The following is a 23,281-nucleotide window of genomic DNA, read 5'->3' on the forward strand; positions in this document are numbered from 1 at the left end:
TTTCTTAAGTGTACCTCTTAGTTTTGTCTAGAGTTAGCAGCATTATATCCTATTCTGAAATGAACAGGAAACAGACATTTCTAGTTATATGGAGTTCAAATGGTATTTTTCCAACATTACTCAGAAAATTTATTCCCGAGTGAATGTTTTCAGTTAGCTTACTGAATATATGTCAAGACCTCACAGTTGCTCTCTGCAAACTGTTGTACTAAATCAAAGATTCAAAGGGTCTTGAAAAATGAAGGCTAAAACATGATCTAGCACTGCACTCTCCCCAAAAATGGTATGCATTTGTACAAAGTAAGTTAGAACTTAAAACAGTTTTAGGATGGTTTATGCACATCAACAGTAGCGAAATGGGTAGTTATTACTGAACACACATTTTTCTAGTAAAAATTTTATAACTCTTGTACTCTCTCTATATGAACACTCTATATTTTGTACATATTTTTCATAGTATGTACTCCTCTTCCAAATAAAAAAAGTGATCTCACCATTTTCTTGTTGTTTGGTGGAACAGTCAATCCAGTTGTGTTGATTTGCTGCCCAAATCATTTCAAATTGATGAAACATGACTTTGAAGTTCCACATATAAGGAACAAATGAAAAGAGATCAGGTGCGCTATCACTGGACCAGTCTTGGATCAAATCTAAACCCACATAAAGTAACAAAAGACAAGTTAGTAGCAGTCAAGTGAGAGATTTCTTCTTTTAAGTTTTTGGCTTTTCATAATTTGTAAAGCTTAACCATTTGCTCCTTTACAGAAAAAGGAAAATGAGGAGAACGATACACAGTATCCATTTCTCAGGCAGATATTCCACAAATACTTGCTGTGAAGCCACCTCCCATTTCTGACCTGCTTTTTAAGCTGGAAAGCCATACGTTTAAGTTTTCTAGTTTAGTTTTGTTCAGTAGCAAAGTTACACACTGACCTAAAAGCACTGGATTACCAACTGCTTTCCTTTGGTTTTCCACTCTGGTATTCTGAATGTGTACATTAGTAATATTTTCTAACGCAGCAAAACAGTGTTGTTGTAGAAGTTCATGTTTGCTCTGAACAGATTGGTAGACTATGCTGCGTACTGCAGCAGTATACAGATAATGGCTCCCGCCTCACTAGGAGGATAACTTTATTAGCATGGCACTATGCCTGCACTAATTAATCCTTCCTCCCAGCAGGGCTAATTAGCCCAGGCAGTGCTACATTGATGGGGCTATATTCTTTCCATTACTGCAGCTGGAGCATTCAGCAACAGTTTGGTGATGCTCTATCACATTGTACTGCCTTGTGTGCGTGTATTCTTCCTCACAGCCAAAATCCTAAGGAACAAATTACTTTCATCATCTGTCAGCCACAGGGACACGACCTAAAGCCTAAGTAGCTGAAAATCAGTCAGCCAAAGAAAGAGATTATCAGAGGAATCAACATCCTAGGTGACAAATATTAAACAAATCAATAGCTCTGGTAGAAATAAGTTAATCTGAAATTTAAGATCACTTAACATAACTGCAGATCAAATTATTTTAGATGTTAGAAAATTTAATTATTTGGTATCTCCAACTCAAATACAGGAATATCATGTACTTAGACGCTTATAGGCAACAGAAAACATCAGGAACTTTGTCCTCAGAAACAATTTGTTGTCCTGAATATGTGAAACCAGAGTACCTGACCTTGTACACCTTTGCAAAATTTGAAAAGAAATTCTAAAGAAAGAATATTTAATTTGATACGTAACTTATTCAGTAAAGAAGTTACCTGTAAAGAAGCTTTTCTGAGCAAAGATAAAATGATAGGTCGCTTTATAAACCTCAAGTTCGCATTGCCATGTCTGTGGCATGTTCCATATCCGGGGATAGCTGGCATTAATGTGAAACTGTGAACAAGATATTAAAGCATCAGGATTTCTTGAAAAGGTGACAAGGCTTGACCCTGTAGCTCAGCAGTTTTCACATATGTACTCTGCTGAATAATTAAAACTGTTTTCCTGCTGGGATGAACAGAAGGCCTCTCCAGTTCCTTAATAATTTAATCTCTCTCTCTTTCTGTGTTTGAAGGTCAAGTGTTAGTGTATTCATTTATTTGGAAAGGTATACTACAAACTTCTGATACATCTGTTGCAGTAGACGTACCAAGCAATTTATAAACCAAAATTTTCATTGAAAGCATCACTTTTCACAATACACTAAAGATAAAATCCCTCAGAATACAGTATTTTTCAACCACTGATATGACGCTCAAATTAAAAACATCACTCTAATAAGGTCATTTAAAAACCAGTGAGAAAGGTAATCTACAGAATTACAGTACTGCAAAAGTGAAATACTAGGCAAACAAAAGAACAATGCAGTAGTAAATCTGTCTCAAGTAGTTTAAGCGCTCTGAAGTACTTTTAAGTACTTATGCACACACATTCTGTAGCACAGCTAGCAAGTGTCATCATTTATTAAGGTAAAGCCTGTATGAACACATGGCTACATAGTAAACGAGGCAAGATTCGTAAATGGTGCTCCAATCCCCCCGCTGCTTTCAAAACACATATAACTTGGTATATAAATTATGTTAGTCACTGCAAGTTACACACATGCATAATCATGTGTGTATATATATATAAGTTCCTTACATATTAAGGTCTTGCAAAATACATTCAAAAGGCATATTTCTGTACTGTTTAGGAAGCTAAAGAACCGCTCTCCACAGACAAATAAACATGTTCTTTATTAAAAATCCTCTAGAGACTGAAGCTTTGTGCTTGTTAATGCAAACTTACAGCTAGCATTTCAGCTTCTAAGAGAGTCCGGTACTGCATGCTGCTGGTGGCGTCAACATGTAGAAGCTGCCCTTTAATTGTGGGTGAATAGCCTAGCAAACAAAAGATATAAAACATAATCATTCAGACATAAGAGTTACACAAATATTTAAATAACATTCATCAGTGATTTCAGCAGTCTGCTAACAATCAAGAAATATCATGATGGAAATTAGTACTATAATAATTCTGTCTTCTACTGTTCGTCAACGAAGAGCTTAATGTGTTCTGCCTTCATGTAGGAGAGATGACAAAAGTCTTCTTGCTGGGTCTGGAAATGCTCAGGTTCTGGAGATCTTGGTTTAAGTTGCAGAACAGAACTCAAATATGTCAGCAAGAATCAAGAGAACAAACAATTTAGCAAAGGGCCTCAAACCAGCCAACAAGATGAGTAAATGCAAGGAACATACCCGTAACTTTACATTTATCTCCACTTCACCTTGGATTTTGGGGTTTGTTTTGTTTAAATAAACTACGATTAAATTAGTTTTCATAACGCATTTCTCAGTATGATTCAATTACCACACTAATCCTACTGAAGAAGGCTTCCTGCTTTGAGTTGACAATGTATCTGTAATCTGCTTCCATACACATACAGTTAAATGATACACTGTCTAGTAGTTAAGGAATTTGTGTTTCCTAACCCAAACAAAACATGGAGGTAATTTAACTATTTAAAGACGTACATGCTTTAATATCTTGCAATGAAGTGTACAAGGAAATACATAAGAATATACATCTCATAGTCACAAAGGAAAAACACTGCAAGACACTCACACACATAGGAATTAAGAAAACTGTTCAGGAAAAACATTAGGAAAACAAATTAAGCTTAGCCTTAACTCACCATTTTCGCCTACTGTCATGGGAATATTTATTTCCAAATATGATCCTGCACCAACATTTACATGTACAGCATTAGTTTCCTGTATTGCAAGAAAGGAAAAAAGTCCAAACATTATTTCTAGGCTCGCCGCATCAACCTGTGTCCTTTATACCTCTGGCTATCAATACCCACACCTAGATTAAGGCACCTGATGACTGAAGTCTTTCCTGCCTTCAGAAAAATTGCTAATGAACTACCTATGTGCACTGATACCAAAGAACACCATTTTTAGGCTTAACAAATGCTCACTTAGGTCCACTAATAGAAACAGCGTACACATCTGATCCAAGGCCTGAGACGGCAGATGAATATGTAGTTCTAACACTACACTTTCTAACCCTTTCAGTCACAAAAAAAAAAGAAGAAAACAGGTGTACAATGAAGTCATGCTATATCCCATTTATAAGAGCAGCAACAGGGGAAAGAAAAATCCAAACCCCTACACATACACATCTTTTGTTCCCCCCACTATCACCTCTCCTGTAATATTAGACATTCACCCAACATCAGAAGACATTATCTTTTCATCATGGTGAGCTTCATCATAATGGAAGATTGCACAGGAAATGTCCAGATCATGAATTCCCAAGACTGTAAGAGCTGGCATGGTTTAAGATGTAGCTTTAAGGCTTAAAAGAAACTAAGCCAACAAATATTAATGCCTCTCAGCCAGTATTTCTCTTTGAAGGGTTTGCTCATAATTATGGAAGACTAAAACAAAAATCGCCTAGCTTTTAAAACCATAGTTCTGTAATAAACACCTGAGACAAGTAAAAATATGCAAAACCAAAAAGCACAGTGTAATCACAGTAGACAAGTTATTTTCTAGATAAGTTTTCGTTATTTACCCTATTTTTGGTAAAAAGTAAATCAATGGTGGCATCTGCAATAATATTCATCCGCAGTTCAAAAGCAAGAATCTGTCTTGGTTTCCCAGGCTGAGCAATTTCTGAGACTTTCATAACTTGGTAGTCTGGTGGGAAGAAAAACTTCCACAAGCAATCCCTAGTGGGGAAGAAGGAAAAAAAAAAAAAAAGTGTTGTTTTCATTCACAGAAGAAACAGATATGTATTTATACATATTTATGCATCTATTTGGTTCACTTAATTATTCTCCAGTCAGCTGAATCTTTAGACAACCACTGCATGCGATAAAAAAGAATGTTGGTTTTAAAGTCTTCATCATGGGAGCCTTCCAACTCATCCCTGAAATCTCCAAAAGTTTCAATGACAAGAAGTGACTTTTGGATAAAAGCCATAAATGGACAAACCATAGATGATTTAGAACAAAAACATTTTAATTCAGATGGCAAACAAGCTATGTTTTTCTTCTTATTCCCAATCTTTGGTTTACAAATCTGCTACAAAATCATAGCAGGAAGTAACCTGTTTATGCTTCGGTTTGTGCATAAATAATAGATGTAATGCCCAGAAATAAACAAAATACAAAACTTTAGGACCTCAGAATGGGAGTAAAATGAAGCCTACATTTCTGCAGACTTATATCTGAACATGCAACCACACGAAAGGAAAGCCACAGCGACGAAGCACAGACAGCATAGCTTATATAGGTCTCGAGGGGGTGGAAGTAAGTCTTGAAGGGGGGTAGCAGTTTCCTGCACCCAGCACCTGACCACTATAGCAGCTTGAATGTTTAAAAAAAAACCAACAAAAAACCCAACCAAACCCCAAGCCAGAAAAACCAACAACAAAACCCCCACAAACACCACACAATACACACTGTCAAAACCCTGGGGAAACCCAAGATTTTATTGCATGATGCAAGATCAGTATTTGTAGAAGCCCTTATATGAATTGAGAGTACAAAGTCCACAGAACTCCTACAGATCTGTGCTTCTAAAACGTTCAGGCACTTTCCAAAATTCTATCTTCTATCCATGGCACAATGCGAAAGTGTTCCCAGGTATGTATCTATGAACTCTACGCACTCTGAATAGGCACCGAACTGCCTTCTGCCTAGCCAGTTAAAATTATAGAAAACATACCATCATAGAGCGAGCTTTCTCGGTAGTATTAAAAATATCATTAATGATTCACTGACTTCATGTTCCTAGCAAAGCACTGTTCTGGAAATTGGCATTTTCTCTTAAATTCTCTTAGACACTGTCATATCTAATGACTACTCTTTGGTCTGCCATCCTCACACTCCTAAGAGACAGTTAATCATAATAGTTTCACAGGAGAATTAATGGAGGCCAAGAGAAGTATCTATCTGTAATTAATAGGGGGAAAGAGGGAAAGCACTGATTATGCCACTTTTACTTAATAGTCCTTTACTCTCTAAACAATCCTATTGTCTCCACCAGAAATACTCGTGCGCAAAACATCGAGGGCTAAGTGAAGAATAGTAGTAGAGCTCTGGCCTAATATTTTGTCACTAAAATATCTAGATAATACTCTGGAGACCACGTCAAGCGGTTGATTCTCCTAAGCAGGGATAAATGATTCCCCCCTCATTATTTTCATAGCCAGATTTGTACTTCCATAAAATTTTCTCATGAATATGCAGTGTATTCCCATCCATGAGCTAATAAGAGCATGACAAGTCTAAAAGGTAACCAATTAAAAGGTTAAACCCTTAGGTATGTAACACTTCATAAATAGCAAAACTACTTTGTTCACAAAAATAGGAACATAGTTTATTAATTTAATAATAAAAATTCACTGCGTGATCCTGACTTTGGAAGGCCAACATGATAAACAACAATGAATTTACTAATCTTAAACCATCGTGGCAGGACTCTTCCTTTAGACTGCCTAGCCTAGCTCATACAAATTAGAAGTCTGAGCAATCGCACACTGGAAACTTTAGAATGTTTCCTCAATAATAACAGATATTAAAGATTAAGACTGAAGATGTAAATCATGATAATACCTCTGCCTATCAGCCCAAGGTCCATAGTTGAAGTCTGTTCCTTTTCCACAAACAATGTCCAAACCCCAACATGGTGGCAGATCCTGTAATTTGCTGTCTTCGTTGTTCGCTTCTCCGTCATTACTTTCCTCCGTCTCCTCTGGTACAAGACCTATATTACATAATATAATAAACAGATTATTAAAGGAAGCTGCTTCAAATTAGCATGAAAAATGTTTACTAAGCACAAGACAATTCAAGCGTCCTGATGTCAGTTTTATTTGAGACCACTACAGTACGTAAATATCAAGCCACAATTCAGTGCAGACTCCCACGGGAAGGGCAAGAATATGACCAAAAATTCTCAGGATTTTCTGAAGCGCTGCTCACTGATGTCAGTCAAATGCTGACATACACAGCAGTTTTATCTCTTAACTATGCTTTTTACCAATACAGGCTTTCATGCATCCGCATTCAGTTCCGAATCCTACTTACAAAACCAAGTTTTGAAACAAGTAAGATTAAGTTAAAATCATTCCTACAGACAATGCAAGCAAATAAAAAAGGAAGACTTAGTACAGTAGACCCGGGGTTACCAGTAAAAATTCAAGCAGTCATTCAGCAACGATCCAAAATTGCCACCTATCCTACACCAGTATACATCATTATTGCACGTGTTACCTTTGTTCAAGATTCAGGCAATACTTTAAGTGGAGTCAGAGCAAAAGCTTTTGCAAACCAAAAAAACTCCAGCAAAATGAAGTGGTAATATAACGCACTGGATTTAAAATGAAGAAGACAGACACCGCAATATTCAGAAATCGATGCATCAAATAAACTTCCCAAAAACCCCAGTAGGTATTGACTATAAGTTGTCCCCACTCCTGAAGTACTTTTGGAAACCTGCATCATTTAAGTTTACAGCTTAAAACATCATTTGTTTCAAGAATAAATATCAAGATTATTTGCTTCTGTATTGCATATACACTTGCGGAAGGCACTGCTGACAGAGTACCTACATCTTTATAAAACTATTCACTGATAAAAACATTAGTTCTACGTGTACAGTTATCTCATCTATGGAATTCCCCAGGCCTCTTACATGAAACAGTCTAGAAGCCAACAACAACCATTAAAAAGAATGCAGCTCAAAATTTCACGCCCTTCTAAATATGAAACGTGAACTCTCTCCCATTTGTTTCAGTGGAATTTTTTTTTCATTTGCAGAAAAAATAACTTATGAACTTATAAACATTCATAAGCATATGTATGAACGCTTTTATGGGCTCCAAAACATTACACTAACTCTTTCAGCATAAAGAATTTTCAGCATGAAGGGGGGGGGGGGGGGGAGTTGTCTAGCAAATCCAGACAATTAAATAAACAAACAGCCTTCAAATCCCTTAAAATTTTATCTTTGTATTTAACAGAAGGTACCTGGTTCATCCATATAGTAATAGATATCAACATCATTGGACTGCATTACAACAAAACCTTCACCCATCAGCCTCGGTGGTCTGTAATGGAAAAAAGTGCAAAGATAAAGATTAAAAAGCAATGCGCTCAGATAAATCTTTATGAATTCAAGTAATTTTAAATGCAACATATTAAGCATAATAGAAGAGATTACATAGGTCAGGCTCACTTGTAGCTTCTAAGTAGTACATATTTAACCACGGAATCATCAATAAAACTGCTGTCTGTATCAAGCAAGCCAACAGTGGAGATACAATGTTATGTGGTACCTGACCAGGAAGATTTTGTGGGCAAGACTCAAGTTTGATGTGATCCCAAGACACCAGTTCCATGCGCCTATACTGCTCTTGCCGGCAGCCTGACTGCAGGCTGCCGGCAAGAGCCACACGCTACCTTATCTACCAGGCATCGGTCTTGTCACATTACCAGAAGGGTGGACGGAATAGACAGAAGTGCCCGGGCCACACCACAGTCTGTCCAAATGCAGCTGTTTGTTAAGTTAAATTTGAAGTGCAGGTTATAACTTCAGTTCCTCTCTTTCCCTCCCCAGCACACTGTGATTCCTGGTCTATCTGCTACCTCAGACTAAATGAGCTCCTGAAAATAAACACCGTGAATATTCAAGTCTATCTGAAGTCTCCTATCAAAAAGGCAGCTGTCATATTGCCAGGCTATGTCTACTCCGATTTGCAAAAAAATACTTGATCGTTATGTTATTATTGTAATGATTATCATTATTATTATAAAGTAACTTAAGGTTTAGTTAACTCAAGCATGAAGATACCAGGTTCCTCTCCACAAAGACATTTCTCAGGTATTGTAACCAACTACCATAGTTTTACTTTCAATGTTTCATTCCATTAGGAGTTCCTTTCTCCTTGTCCTATATCGTTCTTTCACCTGCTAATTGTTTTCTCACTAAAATAGCACTCTAAACCAAAGGGACAAGACATCTTCAGTAATTAGACCATTAGTTTAAAAAAAAAAAAAAGGGCAAAAAAAAAAGCTGTTCTTCCTCAAGAACATTTCCCTCAATATAAAAGGATCTAAGTGATAAAACTAATACACGAAACACTTCTCCTAACACTATTATATTGGTATATTACAATCCCTTTCTTACAGTGTTACATGCTGATTTACATAATATTACCTTTTACAGTAATAACAACATTATAATGTGAAAGTTCTATTTTTACTGCAAAAGATGTTTTTGCCACTTTTCAGCCACTTTTATAAGTTGTCATTTCTTAACAAGAAAAAGAAAACTCCAATGACAGAAATACACGGTCTAAGAGTGTGACCTGGTAGAAGCACACTGCCCATTTTACCACAGCTCATTTCAAACACAGGAAAGCTTGGAAAATATGGAAGACAGCAGATGCAGACCCCATGTACTGCCAGAAGTTCTTCAAAAGCAACAGAGCAGGAACCTTGAAATCAATTTTACTTTGAGAGTAACGACACCAGTAAAAGACAAAATACTTTCTACTCACTCCCAATTTTCCAATTATTTCTTTTTTCTGTCCAAAACCGAACTGGCCTCCCCAGTGAGATGCAAATAGAGCAAGATGTGAAAAAAAAAATGTTTAGTGGTTCAGGAATAGAAGTGGGAAGGAAAGCATTGAGAGATATGTAAATAGTAGTTCAGGGGAAGAGCTCAGTTTATTCTGCCCCCACTCCTCAACAGGCACACGCAGGTCAGCGAGACTGGAAAGCACACCGTGGCACAGCAGCGTTGAGTTAGTAATTTCAGCCTCTCAAGCTGAGCATACCACCAACGGGGGCTCAGAGGAAGCCGCTCCGCTTTGTAATGCAAGAGAGGGGAAGCTCACAACATAACCAGCTGTAAAACTTTGGAGCCTGACAGTAACTCCTTCATCCGACACACTCATTTGCCATTGTCCGACTGTACCCTCAGCGGGGCACATTGTCAGGCAAAGGCTGCATCTCATTTCAGCAGCTCAGCATTTCACCATGAAGGTCAGCCAGCCACAGCGCGAGGTGGCCTGTCTATGATGGCAAACTGCACTTACTCCCCACTGCTCGATCCGATATACGTTTTGTTCCGTGAAATACAGACTACTGTATCCCCTTCACATGGAGTGCGTTCCCCTCTCTGACAGCACAGAGTGCATAGGTCTCAAAACACTATATACAGATTTACCTAAGCTTATAGAAATACACTGGAGAAGCTACATTACTGTTTTAATAAAAATTACTGTAAAGTATGAATGCATAGGGCAGACTTAACAATGGTTTACTTCTGCCTTCCTAATAGCGTTTACACTTATACCAACTTAGAATAATTAATAATTTTGTGTTAATCTAAAACACTATCTTAAATAGAATTACAAAGAGTTTTTGAGCTAAGACTTCTTCAAGATGGACAGTTTGACTTAAGTCCATGGCTTAACAGAAGCTGTCATTTAGCTGTAGGAAAGAGAGAAATGTCTACAGGAAGGCCTTAGGAGCTGACAGAATGGCCCAATCCTTCTGTCAAACACCCACTGCCGTGTCATCCTCATCACCTTTGCCATACTCCACTTTCTGGAGGAAAGCTATGAGGTCTTACACTAAATGGAAGTAGATGGGGAGGAAAAAACCCACCAAAACCACACATGGTAGCTAAACATCTTCCTCAGTCCTTTTCCTCCAATTCTTTTAGTGTACATCTTTACCGTGTCTGCACGGTATTATTATTTCGTGCGCTTGTTCTGATCTCTCTGAACTCACTACACTTGTATAAAACTTTTTGCCTGGTCAGTGTGGGTTCTTCCCACAAAGAGGAAAGTTCTCTTCTGTATCGTCATGTCTTGTCACTAGTTTTTTTATTTCCTTTTTAAGAAGAATATTAACATGTATAGTAGGTGACTGAAGCAGCTTATAGTTTTACATTATCAAAGCATCACAGGCCATAGCAAACACAAAACAGCAGCCAAGAAAAGCAGTATCTTTCCTTATACCAGTCCTAGGATGGTCATAGGTTAGGTGACAACCGACAGGTGGTGAACCCAGTAGCAGAACCGATTTAGATTTAAGACCAACAAGTATTTTTCTTAATAGGGATGAATTCCATGATCAGTGTTCACTGCACAGCCATGCAAAAAAGACAACAGTACTGCTTCTTTTAGCTGTATTCTCAGCTGAAAGGGCACACGAAACTAGCTCCGCAGAAAATGGGAGAGAAAGGTACCTAATGAGGCTGCCTAACCCACCCTCAGCAGGAATAGTTACTCCTCGCCGGACTTAGCTGATGGAGGTGGTAGAACCCTAGAAACCCCACCACAAGCCATTTGCAAAAACAAATTAGATAATGGCAATGAACGATAATGAGACTATCATCATCATTAAAAAGTATTTCCTAATATCTATCCTAAACTTCCACTTTGAGCCTGCTGACTTAGTCACCGCTCCCCAAACTACTTCTGCTTTGATCTGCTTTTCCTGGCACAATTTTTTTTTTCCTTGGGTTTTGGAGGGTTTATTTGCAAAAACCGATGGAGGCGTTGAGATGTCTGTCTGTAACATAATATGACAGTTTTCAAGGTGGGTTTTTGATGTTTGTATCGATTAGTCAGTCTGTTACAAATTTCATCAAGTCACTTAGCTGTTTTTTATACGTGCATTGCCTGCAGGAATTTCTGAAAGTTAAGACACCCAGCTTAATTTTTAAGCCAAAGAAGCATAAGAGGGCAGGCTCTAAAGATTCAAGCATTCCCCGTTTCCAGTGAACTGGGTCATTTGTTGAATCTACCCAGTAAATTAGGGCACGTTTTCTGCACGCATGCCATCCTTCAGCCATCAGGAGCTGCAGGGATGGTAACAGCATAAAAAGAAAATACTTAGCGGAAACAGGAGAAAAAGCTAATAGTTTGAGTATCTTAATCCTATTTTGTTTTAATCTTGTTTGTTTTCAATATTAGTTGGAGAAATTTCCTTTGTCGTCATGTTGGAAGAGTAAGATTCTGTACACATCCACAGAATGTTCTTTGAAAACATATAAAGGCATATTATAGACAGTATTTGGCTGATACAAAGCCAATTAAGGTACAGTCAAATGATGTACAGTTTATTTCAAATATCATAATTCATTCGCTGGATATTGTTGCTTAGGAGGTATAAAATAGGTATAATCGTTTCACATGAACTCATACACGCAATTGTCCAGGGGTGGTATACATTATTTATTTTTTGTTGAGCAAGTAACGCCTGTGAAAGACACTGAAATTTAGCAGTTTTGTCCAAATTATCTGTTGAATATATAACGTTGTAAGCATTAAATAAGATCATGCAGAAAATTCTGGCTATGATGTTCATACCATATCAATCAGGGATGTTAATACAGTATGCACTTAAATGTCTTGCTGGTTAAAGTGTAATAAAACAAGAATCCTAGTGTCAAATCACTTCATGCAAGCACCCTTTCTTTTGTTTGACTTATTACCATCCCGTTTGTTAAAGCTGCATAACCCCGCTTACGCAGAATACACAGAGGTAAAAGGATCAGCAATCTGTCTTCAAAAGATAACATGATTTCTACTATAGCAAGTATTGCCCATTTTTTTTATAAATATATTCCAAACCATAGGCAAATCAGCTCTACAGAAGTCAACACCTTAAACCTTGCATTTATCCTAGAAATTTAGTGCTGTCAAAGCCTGTGTACAGCTATAGTACCTGAGTGAAGGAAAATAAAAGATGAATGCAGGATGCCCCGACCCTGGAAACATTCCAGGTCAGGTTGGACGGGGCTCTGAGCAACCTGATCTAGTGGAAGATGTCCCTGCCCACGGCAGGGGGGCTGGACTAGGTGACCTTTAGAGGTCCCTTCCAACCCAAACTATTCTATGATTAATCATAGAGCAGAACACACCCCAAAAAATCTAGAATGAGATAGAAAACCAGTACTTTTCTCCATAAATAAAATAGTTTCAAAGATCCAACATTTAAAACCTTCAGTGGTAAAAATGCCAACTGTCTAAACACACTAAGAAAAATAAAGTCACAGAAACACAATCAACATTCTTTTCTTCGTTTTCTTAAAATAAATAATGAAATAATATGGAAACAAAAATACCCAAAACTTACTCATCATTTTGAAGACCAACATATCTTGGACTTGGAACCAGCATGACTCTAACATTTTCCAATTTTCCTTTCACAATGTGCATAAACTGATCAAGGTGGCTCGAAGGTGGTTTTGTGGTATATGTCAAAAAAGCATCATCAAAGTTAATACAAAGTGTTTGTGGCTGATAATGATTCCCAAACGCCAAGCGACCCTAAATCAAAAAGAAAACCCCATTACTCATTATACACTGCTCTTTTATATATATCTAATTTACATATAATAATGCACTTTAACCAGCCATATGCAAATAAAGACCACGGACAAAAATCCTGGCCATATTCTGTGCATATCTAAAAATACTACCTTGTACATTAAACTCTCAGTATTCTATCTCCTATCACCTCAATAACAGTTTTCCTGGGTTTTTTGGGAGGCAACATCAACTTTTAAGGAACGTGTCCAAATATCCCTATTAAAAGACGCAGGGAAGAAAAGAAAAAAGAAGGAAAAAAACCCCAAACACCTCCCAAAAACCCAACACACCACACATCGTACAACACCCATTACCTAGCTTAATTACTTGGTGATATTCTTGAAATCATGACAAGCCTAAGACACAAGTATTTCCCACAACAGCGAACATAACCATATTTCCACCAGCAGGATTTGTGACTGCGTCAGGGCAGTGCTGGTGGTGTCATTTTAAAACTTTTTTAAAGCATGAAGGAGAACAAAAACTCAAAAAGAACGTACAAGAAAAATGAATGGCAAGCCTGATTTTTAAACATCTACTGCTAAATATTTTCATCATCAGGGTCTTTTCACTTACCGTGCTCACATTGACTTTAATGACTGGAATAAGCGATCTCCATGAAGAAGAAGGGTCTTGAGATTCTGTTTTTACTTTAACACTATGGGAAAAAATGGGGTTTATTATTTTGTCTTTTCTGCAGAAGAACTAACCAACCTTTTCTTCTAGGGGTCTTCAGTGCACAGATCTCAGAGAACACTCCTTCCCACAGGGGTGCCTCCTGTAAGGGACCTGCTAGCAGACTACTGCAGACTCCTCCAGAGCCTGGAATAACAGCAGGAAGCATATGCAGCTGCGCTTGGGTGCTGGTATACTGAGCTGACACAGGTAGAAAACAAGTGTGCCACGTCTAACACAGAGCAATAGTTAAATAAACCTTCCTCAGGGGAACTTGGTCTGTTCTAAATATTCCTATTTCATTTCCCGAGACACGTCCTCCCCAAAGGCAGAAGTTCTTCCAGCACCTGTCAATAAGGGTATAAGATGAAAACATGAAGAGACTGGCTCAGAGGCACAGCCCTTACCCAAACTTGGGACTGCCACAGCATCCTGCAGCTGCCCACTACGTAATTTAGTAACACATACTAGCCTGGCCAGCAGCAGTGGAAGGACTCAAGTCTCATTAGATCTACACTGCTCCTGCCAATAAATCAGTCTGGTGTGATTCTGCCCAAAGAGAGGCTTATTATTGGACATCTGACTCCACTACACATAAGCCATGTAGGAGAACTCCTTATAGACCTGCACTGTATTTTCTGGGGTACCCCAAAAAGAGGAATAAAATACGAAAAGAAGGTTTGTGTAGCTATACGCAAACACACACCCCTAAAAAGCCAACTTGTGAAATCAGCCCAAGTTTAAAGCTCAAAAACCACTAAGTGCTCCCAACACCACATAGATCCTCACGTTTTGTCTATTCAATGTCTTGAGCAGCTATGACTGCTACTGAGCAATACCATTATTATTCTGCAAGCATAACCTTCTTCAACACATGCTCCCTTTCCATACTGTACTTCAAATGGATTTTTCAACCTGTCTCTGATCATTAAACAAGGAGTGTTTGGTTTGTTTGGTTGTGTTTTTTAATTATTATGGTAGGAAGTCTGAGGAAAGGAGAAAGATTTAAACTGTCAGGCTTGTCAGTGCAATTTCTCTCTCAGCTGTGCTTCAACCATTTGCCCTCCAGAGCATATGTTAACAAAACATTACTCAATTAGTTCAGCACTTTGCAGAACAAAGCCTCAACAAAATAGCAAAATGAATAATAATTTACCTTTCAAGATTGGTATGTGTTCTCTGCCTCCCGTTTACTTGTGCTTTTTCATCATCTTTCTTTGCTGGAATTATTGTGGGATCCAAGCCAAACAGTTCTTGAAGTTGTCCATAAAGCTCAGAACGGTTGTACACATGAAATTCAAAGTCATTCACCATAATATACAGTCGTGTTTCTGCCTTTGGATCTAAACAAATAGTAGGAAAAGAGCTTCTAATTCTAATCCAACATTCTCTTGCAATATTTACAGTTTTTCAAATACACACATTTTGCAAAAACGATCTACATGGTAGTGAACAGCTGCTGAAGTACATCTTAAAAAGCAGTAAAAACATCACAAAATAATTACACTGTTCCATGCAAATCAGTAAAACTTGGCAAATAAGACAGTTGCATACAAAATATAAAACCTGAAAGGCATTTCACCCTTAGGTCGCAATCCAAAAATAAATCCAGGCAGGAGCTGCACAAAACGGTAAATGAGGTTTATTCAGTCTCATATATAAAACAAACAAACAAAAATCCCCCTTGATGCACAGCACAGAAGCCTCAGTGCCAAATTCTGCTTTTTAGCACAGCGTATCAGAACTTGAGACCAATTCAATCCCAAAAACCAAATAGTTTTCTAGCCAAGCTCTGTGGTACAGCAGGCCTGAACTGGGAAAAAGCTTTCTTTTACAGAGAAACAGAAAACATTAATATGCAGAACTAACAAGAAGCATACCCATTTTGCACAATCAGTCAACATTTTCACAAGTTTAAAATTTTAACTGTAATATCAGCTTGACTCTCTGATACTTAAAAACTAGTTTAACATCTGCTGATCGCATACAGAGCTGTTTGTGACATACTTTGACATACTTTTGCCTTAGATAGTATGACCTAATTATGTAGTTAATGTGAAGAAAAAGCTTGCACAATTTCCCCCTAATTACCCAGTTGAAAGAGCGCCCGTTACAAATTCACTCAAGAGACCTGAGCTGCTCTAAAACCTGATCCGGTCTTTCTAAGTCAAACAGACTTTAGGAAGCTGAAGCATCAACCGTTATTACAGCAGTCCCCAATCTGTAACTCAGGGGCTACAAACTGAAGGCAACATTTCCCACAGACACTAGAAATGAAAAAGTCAGAGCGAACACCGCTGCTGTTGTGGTCAGGATCAGGACCCAAAGTTTAGAGACACATGCTTTATTAAATGCACCCTCTTTGCTAACAAATTCATCTGTCCCCCGATGTTAGCACCTATACAGCACTCTGTCCAAACAACAGCAACCCACCTTTTACCCCTCATACCTAAATTACCAGAAATTTCTGTATCATTATTAAAAAAAGAATAATAAGTCCTCAGAAAGCACTGACATCACAGTTTTCTTGAACAGAGACAGAGAAAAGTTAATGAGCCAGTTTCAGTTCCTTCCTGTTTTCATATCAAATCCGTTCGTTAGTAACATTAACTTGCATCAATAAGATATAGGCAAAGGACGACATGGACAAAGACTGGGGTACACAATTGTTCACCTGGGAGATCTCAGTACCATCAAGAACACAAATAAATGTAATTTTTCAATTCCTGGAGGCAAGCATTAGACTTCATTAACTAAATGAAATCATATGTGGCAATTCATTTCTTTAAAGGGGATTTAAAGAGACAACTATCTCCTTTTCCTAATAACAAAAATAAGATTTCACCTCCACACACCAATATGGTTGCCTAAGACACTTTTGGAAAAGGAAAAAAAAAAAGGGGGGGGGGGGGAGGGCAAAGGAGAAAGACAAGCACATCTGAATGTCATATAGTTAAATGATTCAAAGAAGCATCATGTAAAAGTAACTACCAGATTGATAGTAAAATACTGAAGTTTTATCAACATTTGTTGGAATCAAGGTGACTAATGTAGCCAAGATTTTGACATTTGCCTCCTACAGAGTTTAACAAAGACATATTATTTATTTATTGTTTATTCAAATGTTTGTCTCACACCTACCCAAACAATTCAATATAAATATACCCACTAAATAAAACCTAACAGGAATATGAAACAAGTCACGTAGAGGAATTGGTTCTCAAAACAGTATTCCCCCTTCAAAAAGTACCTCACAAACTCCACTATATGGTTTTACAACATGAACATTCATTATCTGCTGTGGCACCTAAGCCAAGACATTTGGGTGTGCCCTATTCACAACATAATCCTCCAACTTTTGTTCCGGAACCACTTTCATTTCTCAAGTATGTACAAAACCTACTCTCAAGTCCCAGTATGATTTAACTTAACGCTCAAGGCAGGAAGACAACCCAGATACTTGGCTTTTTCTATGAAGTTCTTTTAATGATGGTATGACATGCCTAGTACAAACATAGTGCCATGATGAAAAACAGACTGCACTTGCTAGGTCAAACTGAGGAACTTTTAAAAAAGAAAACACAGCAGGAAATGTAACTTTACTACAGGTTATCAATAATCATTATCCAAACTTTTTGTAGTTCAAACCTTCTCTTATGCAAGGAACTGTGATTAAGTCTCCATGAGAAGCATCCTTAAATTACAGTGCAACCCAAGTCTTAACAGCAACATTTACTTTAGATTCCAGAGGGCAGGTAGACAATGCATCAATTCTGATCGGTTAGTTTTCATCTTCTCAGAAGAATGGTAACAAAATAATTCTCTTATCTTCAGAACAAATGTGAAAAAAAAACAGAATGCAAAGCATTTTAATTTTTCCTTTTTCTGACACAAAGGTTTAATAGTCATGCTTCCTAGCATCCATTACTGTAATCTACCCTTTGATCATAAACACATATTGACTACCAGAAGTTCAATAAGAAGAGTACACCACAAAGCATTTTGCAAAGTACATACACCAGAGTGTAGGAAACTGTTCTCTGAGTTTGGCCTCTTTTTCCTAATAACCTTCACTCTTCTCTGACAAACCTCCGATCATCCTTCTCGCTCAGTTTTTCTTTCTTTGTGTATCCTCATAAGACTTGCAAAGTCAGTGGATCTCAGCGGGTCAGCGGCAAATGGTAGGCACTGCCACATTCTTCAGCTCCTCAGGATGAACGTTGAAGCCCCTTCTGGTTCTAAAACCTCTGAATATACGAATTAATTTCTAGTCGTTCTCCTCCCCCAAGCTCAGTGGGGAATATATGAGTCTACACTACCTTCAGCACATTCCTTCAGGAGAAGATTCCTTCAGGAGACGGAGACACATAAAAGCTTCACACACATTTCATACAACAGACAAAGACAGCTTTTAGGAAATTTAAGATGTCCCCATGCTGAAGTTCACGTCCTTGCATACAATTGTAAAGGCGCTTAACATTGATAATCTTGCCACTGAAAACTGGATTACTGAGTACACCCCTTTACCAAAGAGGTGATGTCAAGGACACCTGAAATGACCTGAAAGGGAGCTCCCTTATTAAGGCCTCCAAGTATTTCAGGATCCTTCACTAGCCGCCCCTTTGTGCGCAAAAAACCCCTCTTCTAATACTCTAAATATCTCTCAGGAAAAAAAACAGAATGAGGTCACATTATTTCTACGCTAACAGGGCTTTAAGTTTATCACCACTATGAAAAACAAAATGCCATTCCTGTCACATTTCACACTATTGTTAGGAGCACCCTGCACCGCAGTTACAGAACTTAAAAACAAAAAAAAACACAACACTTGGAAACTAATCGTTATTGCTTATATCTAGGTCTTCATAAGATGTATTTTTTCCAAGCAAAAACATTAAAATATTTAAGGCTTGTGTTTTTATAGGAATCTGGTGGGATTTTTAAATTGTTAATTGCCCTGATTCAGCCTATGTGTTTTTCTACAGGAAAATCTCAGCTCTTTTGTTTTTTTTGTTTTATGAAGGATCTGAAACAAAGGCATGCATCAGTAATGTCTAACTACAACAGGTTTTCCAACCATTCTGTGTCACAGCTGTAAGGGAGTAATCCTTGAACAAAACATAAATCTTTAAGATGCAATATACCATCAGCCTTTGCAAATTGGTCAGGTACAGGTATTTCTGTTGCGATCAAGCAGATTAAAAAGTATTGGGAAGAATATACTACAATAGACTAAGAATCACTGAAGATTTTATTTTTCCTTTAAGGTTAAAAATGAAAGCATCTCTGCTAAATAATCAAAATGTAAAGTGAGCAAGCTTATTTTTCCTAGGAAAACGAGTAATTATTCAAGAGAGTATTTTATTCACATTACTTTGTTGTCAGACATATACACCTCTGACCTCCTTGGTTACTTGGATTATTTGTCCACTAATTCCGCAGTCTTAAACGCCAGCAGAAAAGGTTAAAGCCTTGCAATACTGCCAAGCAAAAATACCACCATAAAAGACAGACACCAACGATCTTTATTGCATTAAGTTCAATTCATTTTTTCATTCTGCGAGCCACTAGAGAAATATGTTTTAACTAGCAGATGAAGAAAATTCTATGAAAACCAGGACAATAACCTGTGGTTGGAAAAATCTAATTAACTCTAAGACTAGGTTCCACTTTTTGAATTAGTCTTCTTATGTTATAAAGAACTTGAATTGTGTCCTATCACCTCAGAGGCTTAGTAATGCCTCAATAAAAGGAAGTGAGCAACTCTTCCTAATTCATATCACTCTATTGAATGGTTTCTCATATTTACCTGCATAACGTGTATGCAGTACTCCTACCACTGTTGAGTTGGTACTGACAAAGCAACAGCTGTACAAGCTTGCTGACAAGTCTAAGAGGCTTCACACCATCTGAGGCCACTTCAAAAGGGGAGATGGGAAAAAAAGCCCTCCAAAGTTCAGCGACCCTCTCAATTAGTGCCCTCCTCAACTGTAGACAGTTGCCGTTTCTGGACCTCCTTGAATTAACAATGGAGCTGTGATGCTTCAAAAGTCAAAAGAGGCAGGACCCGAGACTCATTCAACCAGATTCTAATCCTATAAATGACTAAGTACGCATCACAAGGCTACTTAAGTTTTCTCACAGTGTTTTCCACAGATACAATTAATCTCTTGCATCTGGTGTTAATAGTCCTTCTTCAGCCATAGGCAAAGAAGAAAAATAAATGAATTTTTCCACACTTCTCCACTTCCATGACCACAGACGTCATCAAGACAGAGGGTTATCAAATACTAAAGAACATCCCCTACTGTAACACTTTTGCTAAAATACTGACAGCACAACACTAAAACTTGAAAACTAAAATCACTTCAGAACATAAGTCTCTATTTATTGTGGTTATAAACTTCAATACAGGGTCAATTATGCTTAGACTACATACAGCTAATGAGGGCTACTATTAAGGTTAATGGTTTGTCTTAAGAAGGGTTCAAGTCCCTGATAATGAATCCTGCATTTCATTGTGTTGTTCTAGTCTACTAACACAGATCAACCAGTTAAAAGAACCGATACCTTCTGATGATTCAATGTACTTCAGGCACATACTAACAAATCAATGACACGCATCCAATTGTGCAGAGGGAGTATTTTTCTGTAGGCTACCTGTAAACTTCATTTAAACTTTGAAACCTTTTTGAGAAACCTACCATGCTGTTTCTGCTTAGGGTTGTACATCTTCCACCAGCGAAATATGATAAATCCATCTTGAATTCTAAATCAAATAAATTAGATAAAACAGAAGTTAAAAGAGTGATAGTCCAAAATCCTATGTGCAGCTGCATGACACGTTGTCTTATGCAGTGCAGAGATCTGCAGTAGCATACAAGCAATATTAAAGCACAAAGCATTACAGCATAAAGCATACAGTATAATATTATACAATTACTGCATTAGCTGAAACTTGTATAAAATCCCATATCCACTGCTTTCTCAAGGCTTTCCAAATTTAACAGTAAGAATCAAAATTACAAACTATTCGCTAGTGTGCGGTTTATGAAACAAATTATTCTCAATTCCAGTAAATAAATGCAAACTACTTGGCCAAAATTAATCTTCCAGACTTAAGAGCAGGAGCATGAAGGAGTGAAAGACATTAAGGAAAAACAGTTCTCCTTCAAACGCTAAAGTGTTTTCTTTTACAAATATTAAGGACAACTAGAATCTTACCCAGCACTCATTTTCAATTGATAACGCTCAAACAGCAAATGAACTAACAACAAAAGTATCTAAGAATGTCTAAATACTACCATCAAAAGGGTCAGTTTATTTTTAACATTTATAAATATATTTATTGCTCGTTTGTAAGACAGTATTTTGATATGTGTTATTTAGACATATACATTTACTGTATTTGAAATCGCTATTTAGAAGAGCGATGCCCTTGGAAATCTGTACCTGATAGACATGTCTTCTGTGATGAAATAGATTTCGCGAACCATGACTTTTCCAGACAGCACAGAGAACGAAAAGGAACCTAGTGTGAGAGAAAGCGTTTGTCGGATGTTAGCCTAAAGTTATTGATGCTTTATTTTCTGAACAGGAAGAATATAGCATTCAAGTATCTGAAATGTGTTTACTGGGTATCTTGAGTTTTCCCTTTGAAAACACACTGACTTTCAGAGGAGAAGGGAAGTCAGAGATTCAGAACATACAAGACAAAAAGTATACAACTCGAAAAGGTGCCGGGTTGGGCACCACCCAAGAATACAACCAACCCCAAGACACACTAGTCACTCAGGAACATTCAGGTGCCTTGCAAAGCTTGTGAAATGAGTTCAGAAAGCTGTCTTGAGCATTTGTAAGTATCAAGCCATTGTGTGCAAGACTGTAATTAGAGAAATAAAGATTCCTGACAAAATAATTTTTCAAATTTTAAATGGCTATAAAGTTTTCAGTCAAATTATTATGACAAATTGTGTTTACAGCAGGAAGGATTAATAAGCATGAAAAGACCAGCAGGTTATGCAATAGCGCATATTTTTCCTAAGGCTTTTCACCTCACCTACAGAAAGTTAAATAAACCATGATTTGTTTAAAAAAAATAAAATAGAAATCAACATTAATCGATTGAAGCCAAGCTGTAAATCATGGGATTTAATTAATGTTATGTTCTTCTTACTGATTAAGTTTATAAAGAACACCATATATTTGGCCAGCTATGTCCAGCTGTCTTTACTTAATAGCAATTTCACAGCGAAATTTTAATAAAAGCCCATAGATCAAGTGTAGCAGCCAATAAGTATTTCATCTATATTGCTGTTCAAAAAGTTGGATTTGAACATAGTTTGGATTACAGTTTTCTTAAATTCTTGAGAACATAAGCAAATTATTGCAGGGGTCTCTTTGGCAGGCGGGTGTGTGTGGGTTGGTTTTTTTTAAGTTTTCACTACTATGATGAATAGTTGCAGAAAAAGTCCAGAACTAAAGTCATCGTCATTCTGGGAAGCAGACAGAGGAAGGCATGGAAGAATAAATGAAAGAAAATTAAAAGTGCAGTCAGAGTGAGGTTGTGGGATACAGCCTCCTGTGACGCAGCATCAGATATTTTTGTAATGTGGGTGAGTGCCCAAGTGATTCGTACTGACCTGTTTTAGTCAAAAATGTTTTAAAATATTAAAAAAAAAGTTAATGGATTTTTATGCAAATGTTCTAGGCAGTATAAATTCTACATATCAACAGTCCCAGTATGGATTAACATTATTAGTTGCTCTGACAGCTTATTTAGAAAGCAAGGACACTGCCGTAACAGGGAGTTGAGGCTTGAGACTCGACTGTGCCCCTCTGAGCCCTCTCCAGCAGTTGCTACCCACACTTCAGATGCCGTATAACCCGCCTCAAAGGTGCAGGGGAGTGGGAAGCTGCACCCCTTAACACCAAATTATGAGGCAAATTCAGAAGTGGCTCAGGCAGGTTCTGTGGGGGACTAAGGTCAATATTCTCCTTTTAGGACACTAACCGTTATGATTACAGGGCTTTGAAAAAGGGGTAATGCAAAATGTACAGATTTTAAGTGCACAAAGTATACAGACTAAACAGAAAAAGGTAAACTCAACTTAAAATTAAAAAACCTGTCAAGTGAATTTTAATATAAAATAATGAGACTTCAATGAAATAGGGGGTGTTTTTCTACCTACACCAAAAATCCTCCCCTAAAACGTGATATTGAACTTTTTCTCTT

The 23,281-nt window shown here is 37.5% G+C and overlaps 1 protein-coding gene across 10 annotated transcripts in view; it reads right to left on the minus strand.

Moving 5' to 3' along the window:
• The window catches only part of BLTP1 (bridge-like lipid transfer protein family member 1), a 129,459-nt gene that overhangs the window by 94,041 nt on the left and 12,137 nt on the right, over window positions 1-23,281 (minus strand). For all 10 annotated transcript variants that reach the window (XM_076337269.1, XM_076337275.1, XM_076337270.1 and 7 more), the window contains exons 4-15: window positions 21,499-21,577; window positions 20,751-20,815; window positions 15,203-15,389; window positions 13,948-14,029; window positions 13,136-13,329; window positions 8,009-8,088; window positions 6,593-6,743; window positions 4,546-4,702; window positions 3,659-3,737; window positions 2,773-2,864; window positions 1,761-1,878; window positions 495-650 (exon numbers count right to left, since the gene is read on the minus strand). In XM_076337269.1, the coding sequence (XP_076193384.1) occupies window positions 495-650; window positions 1,761-1,878; window positions 2,773-2,864; window positions 3,659-3,737; window positions 4,546-4,702; window positions 6,593-6,743; window positions 8,009-8,088; window positions 13,136-13,329; window positions 13,948-14,029; window positions 15,203-15,389; window positions 20,751-20,815; window positions 21,499-21,577 (1,440 nt within the window). The remainder of the gene's footprint in view (window positions 1-494; window positions 651-1,760; window positions 1,879-2,772; window positions 2,865-3,658; window positions 3,738-4,545; window positions 4,703-6,592; window positions 6,744-8,008; window positions 8,089-13,135; window positions 13,330-13,947; window positions 14,030-15,202; window positions 15,390-20,750; window positions 20,816-21,498; window positions 21,578-23,281) is intronic.

The sequence above is a fragment of the Aptenodytes patagonicus genome, chromosome 4 (assembly GCF_965638725.1).
Source record: "Aptenodytes patagonicus chromosome 4, bAptPat1.pri.cur, whole genome shotgun sequence".
Classification (NCBI taxonomy): Eukaryota; Metazoa; Chordata; class Aves; order Sphenisciformes; family Spheniscidae; genus Aptenodytes; species Aptenodytes patagonicus.